At 35.6% G+C, this 17,321-nt stretch overlaps 4 protein-coding genes and 1 long non-coding RNA gene across 12 annotated transcripts; 2 read left to right on the forward strand and 3 right to left on the reverse strand.

The window, feature by feature from the left end:
• Window positions 1-113: 113 nt before the first annotated feature.
• Window positions 114-9,789, reverse strand: LOC105690309 (zinc finger protein 248-like). 5 transcript variants are annotated; one of them, XM_048654229.1, is made up of 3 exons: window positions 9,642-9,789; window positions 9,276-9,451; window positions 114-8,117 (listed from the first exon to the last, which is right to left on the reverse strand). In XM_048654229.1, exon 3 carries the CDS (start codon window positions 7,974-7,976, stop codon window positions 6,939-6,941), a length of 1,038 nt encoding a protein of 345 aa, XP_048510186.1. In that variant the 5' UTR covers window positions 7,977-8,117; window positions 9,276-9,451; window positions 9,642-9,789; the 3' UTR covers window positions 114-6,938. The 5 variants fall into 5 exon arrangements, with proteins under 5 accessions (XP_048510186.1, XP_012263425.1, XP_012263427.1 ...); XM_012408002.3 differs by lacking the exons at window positions 9,276-9,451; window positions 9,642-9,789 and adding an exon at window positions 8,891-9,027; XM_012408004.3 differs by lacking the exons at window positions 9,276-9,451; window positions 9,642-9,789 and adding an exon at window positions 8,721-8,855.
• LOC105690252 (zinc finger protein 385A-like) lies at window positions 9,157-11,853 on the forward strand. 3 transcript variants are annotated; one of them, XM_020854822.2, is made up of 6 exons: window positions 9,157-9,664; window positions 9,829-10,054; window positions 10,167-10,305; window positions 10,420-10,449; window positions 11,215-11,360; window positions 11,555-11,853. In XM_020854822.2, exons 2-6 carry the CDS (start codon window positions 9,866-9,868, stop codon window positions 11,615-11,617), a joined length of 567 nt encoding a protein of 188 aa, XP_020710481.2. In that variant the 5' UTR covers window positions 9,157-9,664; window positions 9,829-9,865; the 3' UTR covers window positions 11,618-11,853. The 3 variants fall into 3 exon arrangements, with proteins under 3 accessions (XP_020710481.2, XP_012263317.2, XP_012263316.2); XM_012407893.3 differs by having other exon boundaries at window positions 9,258-9,668; XM_012407894.3 differs by lacking the exon at window positions 10,420-10,449 and having other exon boundaries at window positions 9,257-9,668.
• Window positions 11,755-15,884, reverse strand: LOC105690228 (dynein regulatory complex protein 1). Of its 2 annotated transcripts, XM_048654226.1 has the most exons (12): window positions 15,340-15,884; window positions 15,160-15,268; window positions 14,624-14,974; window positions 14,112-14,509; window positions 13,769-13,985; window positions 13,584-13,710; window positions 13,293-13,507; window positions 12,980-13,122; window positions 12,733-12,905; window positions 12,267-12,655; window positions 12,097-12,201; window positions 11,755-12,009 (listed from the first exon to the last, which is right to left on the reverse strand). In XM_048654226.1, the coding sequence occupies exons 1-11, from the start codon at window positions 15,471-15,473 to the stop codon at window positions 12,142-12,144; spliced, it is 2,316 nt and encodes a 771-aa protein (XP_048510183.1). In that variant the 5' UTR covers window positions 15,474-15,884; the 3' UTR covers window positions 11,755-12,009; window positions 12,097-12,141. The 2 variants fall into 2 exon arrangements, with proteins under 2 accessions (XP_048510183.1, XP_020710437.2); XM_020854778.2 differs by having other exon boundaries at window positions 11,755-12,201.
• On the forward strand, window positions 15,543-17,191 carry LOC105690248 (60S ribosomal protein L11). Its single transcript, XM_012407889.3, has 5 exons — window positions 15,543-15,687; window positions 16,003-16,146; window positions 16,427-16,576; window positions 16,668-16,815; window positions 17,002-17,191. Exons 1-5 carry the CDS (start codon window positions 15,682-15,684, stop codon window positions 17,127-17,129), a joined length of 576 nt encoding a protein of 191 aa, XP_012263312.1. The 5' UTR covers window positions 15,543-15,681; the 3' UTR covers window positions 17,130-17,191.
• LOC125500669 lies at window positions 16,428-17,042 on the reverse strand. Its single transcript, XR_007278103.1, has 2 exons — window positions 16,901-17,042; window positions 16,428-16,627 (listed from the first exon to the last, which is right to left on the reverse strand). It is a non-coding gene; the product is annotated as an uncharacterized LOC125500669 (long non-coding RNA).
• Window positions 17,192-17,321: the final 130 nt, after the last annotated feature.

Here is a 17,321-nt window from a genome sequence, read left to right on the forward strand (position 1 = left end):
CCGTAGGTGGATCGCATATGATAAATTAATTTTTAATTCCTGAAAAAAAAACGGAAAAATTTTGTTACTCAAAATTACTGAAGTAAAAGATTAGGTAATTAGAGAGGAAAATGTTTTTTGTCTATGGATGTCTACTTTATTACGTTCCCTTCATTCAAGATTTTCCAAGCAAACTACACTGTAGCTTGCTCGCTGATCACAATTTACATTTTCGCTTGGACTTTTAACTTCCAGAGACAATTATGCAACTATTTTTGTTCTTTTTTTTTATTTTTAATTATTTTTCAATATACTTATATCAGTTTATGATTTAGGTGGCCTAGTGAAAATTGTGAAAGTTACCCCTCACACTAGCTTTGCTCCTACTACAGCGGCCCCAGTGTAACTCTCCAACCTAGATCCACAGCTTATCCTAACATCACAATGTAATATACTGAAAATATCAGGCCTACCAGGCTTTGTATAGCTAAGCTATTCATTCGATATCCTCACATAAATTCTTCTAGTATCAGATTATCTGCCCTTGCCAAGGTAGTATCGATGAAGACCCCCCACAATAGAAATGTGTTTATTGGCAAAATGTTGGTATATTTTACTTAACAAATTTACAAAGCCAAGGTTATTGACTTCATTTTTTTTTTTATTCTCAATGTTTCACATTAATTGGATTGGCTCCAGTGTTTTGTACAACATACAACAATTTTTTTTGTGGGAAATCTTCCATGTACAGTGACTCCATACAGATGATATCAAAACAAGGCATGCAAAATAAGTTGAAGTTTTCAGTTTCCCAAAGAACCATGAAATTGAAACTATGGTTTATATCTACCTTTTCATGCTCTATTTATATGAAAAATCTAGATTCTCAGAACTTAGAGTTGGAAGAAATTAATCAACACGCAACTATACTGCTCAGAATTAGCATTGAGAGATAAAAAGAAATTACATGTGCAATTTACTTTCCCAAGACACGACCCAACTTATGGCAGCCCTTGCCCCAATATCTGTGCACATTTGCTTTCCTGCGTAGCACAATGCAATACAATTTTCGATGGTAAATTGGGAAGTATGCATGAAAATGAAGAAAAAAAAAACAATTTCATCTCCTGATCTGTTTTGCAAACTGAACATGGCAAATATCTTTTACATCATGCTAAACACCTACTCCGTGAAACATGTCGCTACTCAAATGAATAGTACAAAGCGTTGCATGAAATTGGTTGTCTTTTGTGCGTTCGAATCATGAAGCTGTTTTCGTAAGTCAATTATTGACACATTCTTTTTGACATTCACCAATTTTATTACATTATCTTTTTTCTTTTGCTTTTTAGCTCTGGAGTCAGAGATAAAAGTAGAGTATTAAAATAATTCACAGAACAGATCCTGAGAAAATTGACTAACTGCACCCGGTTGTAAAAACTCTTCTACACTTTCTACTTAAAACAAGAAATCTTAGATTAAATAATATTCTGTATAATTATCACAGGATGAGGTCGCTGCAGGCCAACATTTTGCTCTTTCTCGAAAATAATGTTTTTTTCCATTTAGTCCTAAACTTTTAAATATGAGGATCCAATTTGGTATTATTGTGAAATTGAGGTAGAATCCAATTTGAAGAGTAGAAATTTGTGTTCTTCTCTGAATCTTTTTTCCATTTTGTCTTGTTTTTGTTTTAATTTTTTTTCTTGTTAATCTTTTGGCTCAATTTGCTAAAAGTGAGGGTACTTTCGTAATAGTAAGCTTAGCTGTCTAAGTAAAAGTATATGTAATATTATTATATTGTAATAATGTAATAATCATAATAATTGATAATTAGTACAACAATGGTTAATGTATTATCATATAAGGGGTGTATGTATAGTATTCATTATGGTGGGTAAGGAGCGAGTGACAGCTATATACAGTACATACTTGCCTTAGTTGTACCATTGTTACAATGCGTACCTATCATAATGTATAATAATAATCATAATAATAATATTCAATGTTATTGTTTACACATGAAATACCTATTTATATAATATGTAAATATCGGCCCAGATACATACATATATATCTATGCAGTATGTACGTAAGGATTTGTTAGCCAGGATATGTACTGTGAAACTATTTTCAAGCATCACTTTACTGCTATATAAAATGTACTCGATTCTTATTGATAATTGTTATCAGTTATGTTACCTATCTACTTACTCATTGTCATTATTATTTAGGTAAATTATTAATTAGATACTTTTAATATGGTACTATTTGTTTTTTTTTCCATTTTCTTTCTTTTTTCTTTTTTTATTAGTTATAATTATAGATTGGTTATTAATTATGTATATTTATATACATATATATGATACTGCGGCTGGTTGATGTTGTCGTTTTGTTCATCCGTTGCAGCGTCGCTCGAGGGTATGCAAGCTCATGGCACCCTGGCTCGTAACATATTATCTACTCTATGCAGGCCTACATAAATCTTACGGTAAGCATGGTAAAGCTCTATAAAAATAACAACTATGCTACGTAAACATATTACAAAAATAAATGGCATTGTACTCTGTTAAAGAAGCAAAATAGTACACGCACAACATCGAGCGACGCAACTAATTCTATTTATCTATCCTGGTAGTGTTTATTTATTTATTTAATTATTTTTTTTTCCATTTCTTTCTTTGCTACAAAATTATTCTTATGTGCTTCAATTAAATTTGCACACAGAATTTGCCTGCAAAAAAACGGCTCCAAGTGTATCTCTTTATCTGGATGGCATCTAGTATCCGTCTCTTTACTTTCACTTAGTTACAATGCAGCTGGGATAGTTGCGCGTTTTTACTGTTTTTAAGGGTGAGTAGAACTTCCAATTGCTAGTGTATCCTAATATTAGTTATATGTATGTTATATCCAATTTGTTTTGGGAGACAAGGCTTTTCTGCCAGGAAGTATATTAATTCATGGACATCTGATGAGTGGTCACTGTGCATACACCGCTGCATGGCACTGCATACAAGGCAGAGGTAACAGCCATTTCATCTCAAGTTCCAGGAGGACGTACACAATCGTTTTATACGTTTACTTTATCTACTTGAATTTGATTTATTTCTTCTATTAAGATGCAGTTAGAGACCAATTCTACAAACTGATATGAAAGTTTCTGTTTGTAATAAAAATATTGTCTAGTATAGTTGTATCATTTATTTGGTATCAACTATTAAGCTATAGAATTAAATTGTGTTAGCTGAAAGTTTTGAGGATTATTAATTAAAAAAATTTCTGTACAAGAGTCAAATAGAAAGTATATTATCTCTGACTCCGGAGAGTTTCAAGTTAAAAAGTATCTCAACTTTGAGATGATAGTCTGAGGTATCGTGTTGGAAATTTTCTTGTCTTATAATTTTATAACATACGATGCCTCCTCAAACTTTGCTCATGACAAAAAAAAAAAACAACAAAAATAGCTGTTACATGTTTTAGTATCCTAGTGCCTTAGGCTTGTGTTGTGCCGCCATTCGAATATGTATCACATTGAATAAAATTTCGTGAACATCTCATTTCATTTCGTACGCAAACTACTGAGAAGCTTGGCTTTCAAGGCTGGAAAGTTTCATAGTTTGCCACAGTTACTCTCTCTTTTTTTCTATGATAATTTAAAAGCTTACACCGACTTAAAAGATACTAAAAAAAAAGAAAATTATTTTAAATAAAATACTTATATTTTGCAATGCAATTAGTTAAAAATAAATAGTTGTTCTTTCATCAAAAAAATCTCCAAAAACTAATCTTGATCTTCAGACGCAGCTTTAAAAGCTTTTGAAAATTTCTTGGTCCGTGTACTCTTTATAAGAAAGGGACCTAATCATCTTTCAATATTCTTTTTTTTCTTTTATTAAAAATACATGTTATTTTGATATTTGCCAGAATAAAGATTCCTATAGATATTATTAAGATGATCATTTACCAAATAATTTCCATCAACAATTCATGTGTTTTTACATGTAATTAGGTAAGTGCTACCTAAAACATCGTCATCAGATCCGACCAATTAATGTGAAAATTTAGGTAGGTCTACTAGCTACGTTATTAATAATAGATTATAATGTATATCACTAGCTAGGGGCTGCGTGGGCATGTCCTTGTAGGCTTTAATCACAGCTTAGTAGTACTTTGTCTTATAGAGCTGCACACATTGACTAGCCAATATAAAGATCATTATCTTCGTTTTACATTTATAATTCAAACTCTTTTTTTTCTCTTTGTCAAATTTTATGATCCTGTAAAGTAATCAGTCTTGCCAGATGACTCCATCTCTTATGGAATTGAAAGCCTTGGCCATACGCACGCAGTTTGCAACTAAATTGCCGAAACAGACCTAATTGTTCGAGGCACGCTAATACAAATTTTCATAGTTACTCAAATTACTTATGAATAAATAGTAACAAGTTATTGTACCAACTCACTACCCAATTAACCGCGATTATTATTTATTTATGGGCATCATCGCGATTGTCATGGCTCCTCTGCTGGTTTTAAGCCGTGTCAGTTTAAACTAATTGTAAGCCTAATAGTGTTGAAATTAACAGCCCTGTCATTACACATTCTTGTTAATTGGATTTTATATACATTATTTCTTTACAAGCTTCGATATGTAGAAAGTAAGTATGCCTATGGAACAGGATAAAACGGTTCTGTTGTATCTCCTCATAGGTATAATATTTTTCAGTAGAAAAGATCATCTGAACCCAATCGATGGTGTAGTGTACAAAAAGAGCCCATGGAGCATTTTTGAAGCTAAAGAAACCATGACTTCTCCGTGTTCATCAGCCCTACTAATATAGAAGTGTCAAGTATGCTGCTAAATAAACATGTGTTCATTTTTGTGTTTTTAATGGTAAGTAGTAGGGTGTCTACCAAACACCTTCGGTAGAGGCCAACATTTGTTTACTCCCTTGTTTAGCTACACCGCTCCATGACGTTGATTTTTTTGTTCTGACATTAAAATAGTGAACCAATGTTTAAATCTTGTAGACAATAATTACTATCTATATCACAGATTCAAGTGACTAAAACTCTTTAAGAATATAATATAAATATGTGTGATGATTGTTTATTTATGTGGTTGCAGATGTGGTACATAAAAAGTAAAATAAAAAGAGCATGCCAAAATTATGGAAACGAGTGGTAGCGATTTTGAGTTAGTTTATGCCAGCATTGATTAACTCCTCGATGAATAGTCAGCTGATTATGAAAAATTGTACTCTTCGACATTCATCTATCGACCCCATAGCATTGAACAGGCTCAAAAATACTATAGTCATAATATTATTATTCCTTTGAAATGGACAGATGTTTAAAAAAAAATCCAATATGATCATTTTTAGCTTGATTTTTATTGATTGATATTACTCAAGCGTGCTTACATACTTTAATACTTAATTATCGACCGTTGCTGTCAGTATTATTATAATCATCATCATTATTTATAAAGCGTGATATTGATTTTCATCTATTCACTTTTTGTCGAAAATTAATTTCATAGGAACTGAAATATCGGACAATTTTTTTTTACAGAACAAATCTAGCATTCTGAGATACCAGTTTTAAAATATGTTGGAGTTACGATGAATATGTAAAATAATATGAAGAATATGTACGAATTTTTCAACGTCATTATTAGTGGCCAAAATCAGTTGCACTTCACGACATAATTCCAAGAGACTAACTAATTATTAAAATCAGTTGACTGATATATATATTGCCACATTATACATATACATAGGTATATATACTACTTTTACTACCGCTATATTATTTAAGTCGAAAGTTTTTACAATCGTTCCTGAAAAATGTCACGAGGTTCTAAGTCTGTTCTAACAAGATGCTAGAAAATTTGCCAAATATCTGCAATTTTTTAACAAATAACGAAAGTAACCAACCATTTGATAAGTTTTTCTTATTTTTTCTCATCTCGATCTAAAATATTACATAACACAGAAACTTTTCCTATACTTTTAATCTTGACTATAAAATTGCTACCGCATTGCTCCAAAACTAATTATAATGTGTAAAATAAAAAATAGAAGCGTCAAAAAATTTTGCAGTTCAAAACGAATCGGAGGAACTTTTTAAAATACCTTACATTTAATAGCAAACCCAAAGTTAGAAGAGCGTAGCTGATGAAATATTTTATTTGAAATCGGGTTTTATTTTTCGAATTTTGTGTAATATCGATTCGACTTTGAACAAAGGTTATTTGAAAATAAAATGTGAAAAAATTCTTAAAACGTTAACAAGTATTAGATTAAGGCCTTATTTATAGATCTCATCATATGATATTAGAAAAATGACTACTTTTTATTTACACGTTACCCTTTGTTTGAATTTATAAGGAGATAAAAATAATCTTCAAAAATTGATAGCTGATTTTGCATAGCCTGTGTCTAATCGCAAGCATCAATTGTTGAGTTGATAAAATTTGAAATAATAAAATTAGAAATAGAGGTTGCCAGATATATTCATTGAATAAAGTATTATTTTTGAGAGCCTGATCTGGGTCAACTGTCATCGTTACAATTGAGTGCAATGCTAGCATAAACTCAATTTTAATTGCTGGGCTGAGTGTATTCAGGATATGCCAGAGAAGCGCTGGTATTGCTGTATTGGGCATAGAGATAAAGCGCAGGATGAAGACCTGGTGGGGGAATGGACCGGTGGAGCTGATGCGAATGTGTATGATGATGCGATTCCGAAGGCGGTAAGGGAATATGGGAATAAAAGCGAGAACTCGCGGTATCCATGGGAGAAAAGCCCGTAGTTTGGTAGACACTCTGTGGTGTGGTGTGCTCGTGCGACAGTGGCGGGTTAAGTGTAAACGGCGTACAAGCCGAGGCAGAACACGCTACTTGCTGCGGAGGTTGCTGCAATTGCAAGGGCTGAGACGCGCTGATATCTAAACACTAGTTGGTTGTCTGCGGATGAAGTAAAGGAAGAGGTAGCTGTAAGCTATTTTGTTTCGTTAGGCTTGCAATTTCAGCAGCGATGCCACCCTTTGCACCCCCTAGTCCATCCAGAGAAGAAGGACCTTCGCTGTAACGCAAATCGCATACGGGACTTTCAAATCCAGCTCCTGTCCCTCCGCCACCGGTACTCTGGGGAGTCGTTGGATTGTGGTTTGAGCTGCCCTGATTCATATCGCGGTGAACTCTATTCTGATGCCGAATAAGATAGCTATCGCGGACGAACGTGCGGCCGCATATGTTGCATTCGTACGTAGTACTGGCAGTATGCGTACGAATATGAATAGCAAATTGGCTCTTTGATGTAAATGTGAGCGAACATCGATCGCAGATCAAAGGTTTTTCTGCAACGTGACTCCAACGATGGGCAGTTACATAACTCTTGACTGCAAAACGTTTCTGGCAGATATCGCAGGCGTATGGCCGCTCCCCCGTGTGAACCCGCTTATGGGTATTCAAGCTGCTTTTTTGGGTGAATCGTTTCAGGCACAATTCACATTGAAATGGTCTTTCGCCGGTATGGGTTCGCATGTGAACTTCTAAATATGGTTTGCGACAAAAACTCGCCTCGCAGACTGTACAATGATACGGTTTATTTCCCGAATGTAGCTTCATGTGAACGTAGTACGACGAGGCTGAAGATAAGACTTTTCCACAGACCTTACAGGCTTGCGGTTTAGAACGTGACCCTTCCTTCACAGTCTGTTGCCCCGTCGATTGACGACTTGGAGCCGACTGTTGGACGACTTGACCTTGTTGGTTTTGTTGCCCTTGTTGGCCTTGCTGCTGTTGATGTTGTTGCAGCGTTTGCTGCAGCGTTTGCTGCTGCTGCGGCTGGAGGTGACCCTCTTGCTGCGACAGATCTTCTCGTTCATCTGACAAGTTTACCATTGAGTTGGAACCATCAGAGCGACTCGAGGCTACCGAGTAAAATCCCATTGGCTCGCTTTTAATTTGCTGTTCAAACATCGATGTCATGATGTCCGAGTGTTGCGGATGAGCAAGCTGCAGCTGCTGCGGCTGCTGCTGTTGGGGTAGCGGTTGCTGGGCGGTTTGCTGATGTGGGAGCAGAGTCAGGTTGCGCTTGACAAGCTGCTCATATCCCGCGTACCAATCCACCTGCATTATACGACGCAGTGAAATTAAATGAATGCCTTCCTCCTACTGTTTAAGCGGATAGGATACAACAATTAATGACGTTCAAAACTCTGGGCAGATATGGCAACCATGTAAAGACACATCAGGTTAGATCTAATAGTTTGACATTTATTTTTGACAAGTGACAGAAGAGAACTAAGTGATCAGCTGATTGCATAACTTTTTCGCGAGCAAACTATCACAATGATATCCCATTACGTTAAATAGCTGCATCTGTCCAGAAACTGTCACTCAACGTGCCAGACTATTTTTAAAAACGGCACAAGAGGCGGCAGATTATTTTGACGCTAAAACCGGATTCTCTTCCGCGGATCACGGCGGGGGTTCAATGCTCAATAAAAATGAAACTGTGTTGGACCAACCTTTGCTAATGTGGTGATCCAGGCTAGTGGTAAAAAAGTTACGCTTCATCTAGCGCACGCTTGTCATTTATCAGTTTCACGGGATATCGCGAAACATTTGTTTAAATAATGTTTTTCTTCAACACAAAATATAAGATGGCTGCTACTATATCTCTCCACAGCCGACTATAGCTATACATATGTGCAAATTGACTGTACCCACCGAATATTCTGATTGGTTGAAAAAGTTCTGTACGTCCTCATGGAGAACGGGCTTTTATGAAACCACAATTACCCAAACTAGAATCATGTATTCACCGAATAACAAATAATAATCAACCGCCTCATTAATATTCCCCAGTTACAAATGTTATTTATTAAAGTTTGCCTTACAATATCCATGGACTAACTTATACCGGAAAACCGGATATGTGCGGGGGCGCGATGCCCCACGGCGACATCATTTGGTCCAGCATCCGGCACTGATGAGTAAAAGAAGAGTGCGGAAGAGCTCGAAATTTCCGATTCTCTCCTACTCGTATCCCACAAATTACAACTATACCGTAATTTTCCAAATGAGAATTATGTCTCCTTGATTACGCACCAATGTGTTGTGTAATAATAAATTACCATAGCCTGGAAGAGGAGTTGTGAACGCGCCTTTGCTTCTTTCACGCCCACTGTACCAATCGGAGCGAGAATTTTATTCTAACTTATCATTGTGTAGTCTTTGAGTAAAATTTTGCCCAATGAAAACTGCTTGTAAGTTTGTACGTACCCAACACTATTGCACCCTTCATTTTCGCACTATGCTCGAGATCTTACTTCATTCGTCTGAAGATGAGTGGGAACTGGATATGATCGGTCGTGGTAGTAATCGTGGGTGATTACAAATATTTGAATGATCCGAGTTAGTTTTTATCGTAATGCTGTTGATGTGTGCCGAACGGTAACCTGTCAACAGACAAGGAGTAATCGTTCAATTTGTCAATAAACACTTAAAGTATAAGTAGAAATTCATAATTATCCTCCAGATTTGGTGACAATAGCATTGTCTTAACTACGAAGTAAATTAATGATATACTCTTATTATACGTAGTCCACAATTTTCACTAACTTATTCATAAGATTGGAGGTTACTCACCCAATCACTACCCATTATACGTTGTACGTAAGTATTAATTTCACTCTTCCAGAGTTGGTCTTTGATAACAATATCCTGGAATATTCAAGATCCAACTTCAAGTCCAAATGTTATCAAATAGTTTAGTTATACCTCCAGAATAGAGCTCTGCTAATGTAATGGTATTTTGAACACCATGTAATTACAGATATAGCCCAACTTCTGTAGAGTAACAATATTCCACAATGGCTGTACCGGCAAAAAACGTTATCGATGCTCCCATTAGCGATCCAGTGACAAAAGCAGTCGTTGACAACATAATGGGAAATTTACCAACCAAGAAACCACACGTACGCTGTGAGGACTGTGACCTTTCCTTTACCAGTCAAACAGTTCTAGATGCACATCTGCAAGGTGCTCGCCATGCTAAACAGGTTCATGTTAAATTCAATAATGGCACAAATGAATTCACAAACAAGCAAACAAATGAGGAATAAGTTAATCAAAAGAAGTCTTATCGAGCTTATTTCTTACTTGATATCATAGGTCAAATCTAAGGCCATTATGGCAACCCTGGACAATACCAAAGTTGCTTTCACCAAGGACCAAGAAACGAACGGGCTAAGATGTAATGTATGCAATGTTTCTCTGAATTCTATACAGCAATTGCAAACGCATCTTAATGGTACGTTCCAACATGTGCCACTACATTGCTAAAAACACATAAAAACGAATAAAGAGCAGCTTTTGTGATCCATCCAATGTTGGGTATGCTACATAGATGCATTTTATTTCGCAGGAAATCGCCACAAGAAAAAAGCTTTAAAAGGTAATAAGCAATCTGTTCGGAATAATTCTGGGTCAAATAGTTTTAGATGTAATCGATCGTTCTATTCGGAAATGTTGAAGCAACACTTTGCTCTTACAGTGATCAGCTTGCTTATTGTAGCGCTTGTTTGCCTGTTGCTTGTGATTTTGGCTGTCATAAATATATGGATAGTGTAATAAGTCATCACGATTAATGCTTTAGGTCCTATTAATATTTTAATCTATGCTGCTCAATAATATTACTTTTATTATTGTTATTTTCTTTGTTGTTAACCTGATGTATAGTTTATTCATTCCATTATTTATTAATATTTTCCATGCATGTGTAGCTCTAAGCAAAAGACTTTACATAATATTTCGTTCGCACTATAACTTACCTTTGTCTTGACAATAAAATATTTATTATGAGAAATGAATTAAATGAAATTCAAACAGACACAAAAAATTGATCCAAATTATTTTTAAAATAAAATCACCATTTTCATTCATCTTTAAGTCCAATGCAAATGTTGGTGCAAGTATGCATCGATTCATCAAAGAATAAAAAAGTCTTCAAACATTGACGATTTGAACGTTTGTACTGACGAAATTTCAGGCTATAGTTCCAAATCTTCAGTTTAACCATCCACGATGTTATTCTGTTTTTGTATATTCTCTCGTTCCTGTGACATGGATGTAGTACTCAAGCTAGTTAGTTATCATCACGCAACATTGTAAATACACAGGTGTGATAGATACATAGCATTGATCGTACATTGATGCCTAGGTGGATGGAGTGACAGCGAAGTTTCACTCAACAATTTGGTATCGGCACCAACGGTCTTGTCAGATCCCATTGCCCCAGCAACGAGTACTTTTCTGTCTTGTGATATTTGCAACAAGTTATTCCACTCTCATGTCCAATATGACGAGGTACTTTATCAATAACTAGTTAATTTACAAAGTTAAAAAAGATAAAATTTTGATCGCAAAACAAAAAAGTTTTCATCATTTTTTTTGTTCAAAATTTTCTTCAATATCATTTCAATCGAAAAGTTATTGTTTTGTCAGATCAATAATCTAAATCACTCGAATTCACGTATAGGATGTATCAATATATTTTTCAGCATGTAACTTCAAAAAAGCACACTGCGAAGATGCACAGCATCAAGAATCAAAGGAGGAATTAGTTGTTACCTTATAGAAAAAAGCCTAAGAAGACTGATTCCGAATCTTATATGAAGTCACTATCCAACAATTTTATTCCAGTTGGCTATGAGAACTACACATAAGTTAACTTTCATTTCGATTGTTGTTTATTGACGAGTGTTTATTTATGCTGAATTTACCGACAATATTGTTGAACGTAAGTTGTTGTTTTTTTCTATCTTTCTGTTTTATAAGAAATAAATTATCCGAAGTTGAAGGCGTGTGTAAAATTTGTACTGGATCCGCGAGTTCTTTGGTGTTTGATTGGAAATGGAAGAAAAGTGAGTAAGTATGATGGATTAATAACTTCTCACAGCTGAGTTCAAATCAAATCTGCATCGTAGCAATAGATACAGATCCGGTTAGAACAGGACTGTAGAAAAATTTGGTGAGATATTAGAAATTGTGACAAAGACGAAAAATGACATTTAGCTTTCATAAAAGTAAACGTATTTATTACCAAGTTTGCTAGTTTGTCATCAGAGAGTTGAGCTCCAGTTTTGATTTATTCAATACTGCTGTTTGATCGCAGTTCCAATGGTGGTAAACAAGAACCTTGAGCAGGCTGAAATGAGATGATGGCATAAATCCATCGCTTTGTTCGAATGGTTCTAAATTTGTGGTACACACCTTAAGCATATAAATCTGCAAGAGTCTTCGTAGCTCGGAATTTTGTCTTTGAAGGTTACTGGTTTCAGTGTTCAATTTATGCCGCTCTTTAAGTACTTCGTGATATTTGCGTAATCCTATGAGTAACCCATCCCATAGTTTTTCCTTCTTTGTAGAAAATATTTCTCTGTAACGCTTCCAGAACTCTGTAACATCTTCAACGGCTAAGTTGCGGGATACAGTAAGCTCCTGATAATTTAACTTTTCTTTGAATGTCATAGGAATTTCATCATGCTGAGCCGCATGATACTTTGTAATAAATTCTCTGAATGCACGTGTCACGTATGCAGATTCAATAAAAAGGGCATGACCTTTTTCACAAACCACGCTCTTCTTTTGCAACGAAGTATCTGAAAAAGATAAGTTATTTGGCGGAAAGATCAACTTAAAACAGTTCTGATAAAATTAATACAGATATGAAAAAAACCTTCAACACCTAAGTCTGCATCGTCGGGGATCACGCAATAACATTGAGTTTTGGAACCTGTTGTTTCAGAAGATTTTAATGTAGGTAGAAGACCTTCTGATTGATTAGTTTCTTCATGAAGTCCAAAACTAGTTTGTTTTTTGTCTGCTTTACCCTTCAGTGAATGTTCGTCACTGCAATTTACATTCATTCAGTGAAACTGCAATTTGTTACAGTTGTAATAATGGAAAATTTGCTATAGAAGTACCTCTCATCTAAAGCCTCTGTTGCCAATGTTTCACTCGACTCTCCACACGTCAGTGGTATGTGTGTACAGATTGGACAATACGAATAGGGTAGAAAAAAAGTCATCATCATTCGTATCTCAGTTTCTGACTTGATTGACAGTGCCTAAAGTATAAATACATAGCATATAAACACTTCTATACAGTGTGGAATAGTCATAACTAGTGTGTTATTGGCTAAAATATGCTCAAAAAATCTTTGTTAAATCGAGATAATTATTAGATGTCATTATAGAATTGCAAAGATCGGTAACCAATTAACAGCAGAAATCGTACTTGAAAGATATTATTCAGCCTGATGATATGTTTTTCATCAACTGTATACGGGGTCAGTAACTCTCGAAGTCGATCTTCGATCAAAAATCCAGTGTGATCCGATATCTGGTTCAAAATGGTGTAAAGCAATTGTCTTTCAGCATTCACTTCTGTTAGGGTGGTGGCAACAACGTATGGCTTACAAATTTCAATTGTCTCTCGAGCCTTCGATTTTTCTGAAAAATAACTATCATTACTGTTCGAAAGATTATCTTGTGATAGTAGTTAATTCATATTTTGTACAGTGAGTACTTCGATCCATCTGATTCATAACTTCCTGGTAGGACGGCAAATCTTCCATAGCTAACAAAGGCTTTTCAGGAGGTTCCCATTCTAAGCCTAGAGTATTTTCATAGATGATTTGGTCCACTGTTAAAATCTAGAGCAATACATTAGATTATTTGATTCCTTTGAATCACCGTAACAGAAATACTTACTTTGTTTGCCAAGTCACCGACACTGTTTGCATTCATGTTCCAGATTTTTTTATATTGTTTTTCATTAATTGCTGTGAAGTGATTAGACTTTTGCTCCAATTCAAGAATACTCTTGTGAGTTTTGATCACTTGTTCAGAGAGTTTTTGTATCTCAAGTCTAGTGTTCTCTTCTAACTCAACATAAGTTTTTTTCAATCCATTGACCACATCCTGCAACCTGGATTTACCAACTTGACAATGCTTTCAATAATGAGAACAATGTTTATGAATGCTTTGGAACATTCGAATGCTTTGTCAGATGATTTGTGATATATGAGATCCAACATAATGTTTAAATACTTACTTATTTATTCTGCGCTTCTGCTGATTCTTAATGATGGTATTCTCATCTTCTCTGCGTTTCAGTACAGAATAACTGTAGTCTAATTTTTCGATGTTCATAAGACATGTGGATTTCATTTGCTGAAGCTCCTGTTGCAACTTTTGATACTCTGTCTCAAACCAAATTTTCTGAGCTCTGTACTCTTCTTGATGTTCTGTCATAACTCTTTTCATCTCAATATCGTAGTCACGCATTATTTGTTTCCTGGCCTCAAACCCATCGATCTCATTCTGATTTCGTTGTTTGTATAATTGCTCCCATTTCTTTGCATTACTGATTAAGAGTACCTTACGCTCGGATTCAATAGCCTTGTCAATGAGCACTAATTCTCTACGATAAGCTGTAGATATTGTATTAATCTAAAAAGACAAGCACACAATTATTTCAGAAGTAGGATTTCCAACTGATTACTATTAGTGCAAAAACTGAAATGCTAGATTCAAATGCTTGTCAAAGATTTATGAAGAACTAACTTGATTATCGATCCTTTCCATCAATAAATTTATATCATCATTTTGTTTTTGTTGATCTGTGGCAAATTTTAGATCAGTATCTTCCAACACATGCTTTAGGTCACTGATAAGTTGATCTTTTTCTTTAAGAATTTCCAGGCATTTAGTATTTTGAGCTTTCATTTCACAGTGGATGTCAAGAGGATCTTTGGAAGCCAGAATATTGGTCCATTTTGCATTAATTTCGTGATATTTTTCCATACTTTCTTTGGCCTCTTCTTCCAACTGTGCCAACAGTTTTCTTCGAACTTGACTTTCTTCATTGCGCCTATGTACTTCTCTAGCATCATTAGCTATTCTTACATTTAATATCTAAAATATTAAATGAGTATTAAAGAATTGCTTCAATAACTCAGGCACTAAATATTGAACGATATCGGTCAACATAGCATATAATTTGTGGTTCAACTCCTTTTAGATTTTGCGAGGCACAAAATTTATCAGACAGTTTGAAAAATGCAATTTCAAAAAAGAGCATTGTTGTGCAACAAACTTACAGCTTCTTCACCTTCAGAAATTAATTTTTCCAAGAGATCCGCACTAGCATCGATTTGCTTCTCGAATGTGGATTTTTCAATGATTACTTCCTCTTCCAAACCCTCCTGTCTTGAAGATATACCACAATTATTGTTAAATCAATTAATCAAATAAATTCGTTGCTATGGAAAGCTAAATACCTCTTGAGAGCCTCCAATCTTCTTTGCATTCGAAGTCGCCTGGCTAATTTTCGCTCGTTTGGGTCGGAAGAGGTAATAGAAGGTTCTTCTGGATCGTCTACATCTTCTTGAGGTTTATTTCCATTTGTATCCATGTTTAAAACGCGATATTTAAAAGTATAAACGTCAAATTTGACGTTTGACAGAGCAGACAATACCAAAGATCGCCGGTCCAAACGCAGGAAACGGAAACACAAGTGATGACGGATAGAGGTAGTTCATTGAATTGTTTCCAAAAGTCGTCGCTGTGGAGATCGCTCGGTCGGTGTTCTTTAACCTTGTCGGACCTTTTTTCTCTCCATCATGGCGGTGAGTGCACGTCGGACGTTATAATTCTGTTTAAAATCCAAAAACATCTGTGCAATCGGTAGCCTTAGCAAAATGAGCAACTCGTTACAATAGGGTCTACAATATCCTGGAAAAAATGGAACCAATATTATTGAAACTGCTGCAGCCAGGAATATTATTTTGACGCACCGAGACTAGCGCTCTTCCAAACATTCGTCGTTAGCACGTTTGTTTTTGACTAGCATGCACCTCGAATGAATAACCTATTCATACATACATGTTAAAAGATTTGGCTTCTTCACTTGTATTCGATTCAAATGATCTATCTTATTTCAGGACGTCAAAAAAGTCGCAGTGAAGAAGACCAAGAAGGAACCTAAGGATGCTGCGAAAAACGTCATGCGTGAAGTGCGGATTCGCAAACTGTGCCTCAACATTTGTGTAGGAGAATCTGGTGACAGACTGACTCGTGCCGCTAAGGTGAGATTTGATTATCCAAATTGTTCATCCGATAGGGCACATTATCTGGTATCGTAGATATCTCTGGTATAAGTGATGTTTACTAGCTCTTTGAGCATGTGCCAAATAAAATACTTCTCATTTGCAACTCATGCCCACTTGTTGTACTGGGGATGTTACTTGAGAGAAGTTACAGTCCATATCCTCCAAGATCTCAATTACTTGTTGAGAAATGCTCTGGCAATTCTGACATATCTCAGCTGATGTTGTTTAGTGCTAACAATTTACGTTATTCATATAGGTATTGGAGCAGCTTACCGGACAGCAGCCAGTATTTTCCAAGGCTCGTTATACCGTTCGTTCCTTTGGTATTCGTCGTAATGAGAAGATTGCTGTGCACTGTACTGTTAGGGGAGCAAAGGCAGAAGAAATTCTAGAGCGTGGTCTGAAGGTAGGTTACTTCAGTTCATGCGGTTGATATATCATAGTCAGCGACTCGCTCCTACAAGTAAAGGTTTTACTACTTTTTTGTAACATTTCAGGTACGTGAATATGAACTGCGAAAAGAGAACTTCTCAGGGACTGGAAACTTTGGTTTTGGAATCCAAGAACACATTGACTTGGGAATCAAATACGATCCCAGCATTGGTATCTATGGTCTGGACTTTTACGTCGTACTTGGACGCCCTGGTAAGTTTAACCCATTGTTCAATGTCAAAGATTTTGTTTCAATATATACGTCATCAAGTCATTTCAAACTTGAATTACACATTACCTAAATTTTGGAATAAGTAGTTTGACTGTCGGTCCTCATGAATATGGAGCTTTTTTGCTAGACTTCAAGTAGCCACTCAGACATTTCCTCTTCTGTTACAGGCTTCAACGTAGCACACAGAAGAAGGAAGACTGGTAAAGTTGGATTCCAGCATAGACTCACCAAGGAGGATGCCATGAAGTGGTTCCAACAGAAATATGACGGTATCATTCTTGCTGGTAAAAAGTAATTTACCTCGTCTGTATCTTACATTTGAACTACATTAATAAAACACCAAAAAAAAAAAAAAAATGATGCGCAATGGTTCTTTAATTTATCCATTAACAGTTTTTCTAGACGGAAGCTAGTAAGTGAATAAAGAAAACGGATTTTAATCGTGTATTCTACAAACATAGGTTCAATGGCGACCCTCTGAGTTGGT

Source organism: Athalia rosae, chromosome 4, assembly GCF_917208135.1.
Source record: "Athalia rosae chromosome 4, iyAthRosa1.1, whole genome shotgun sequence".
In the NCBI taxonomy this organism is placed as follows: domain Eukaryota; kingdom Metazoa; phylum Arthropoda; class Insecta; order Hymenoptera; family Athaliidae; genus Athalia; species Athalia rosae.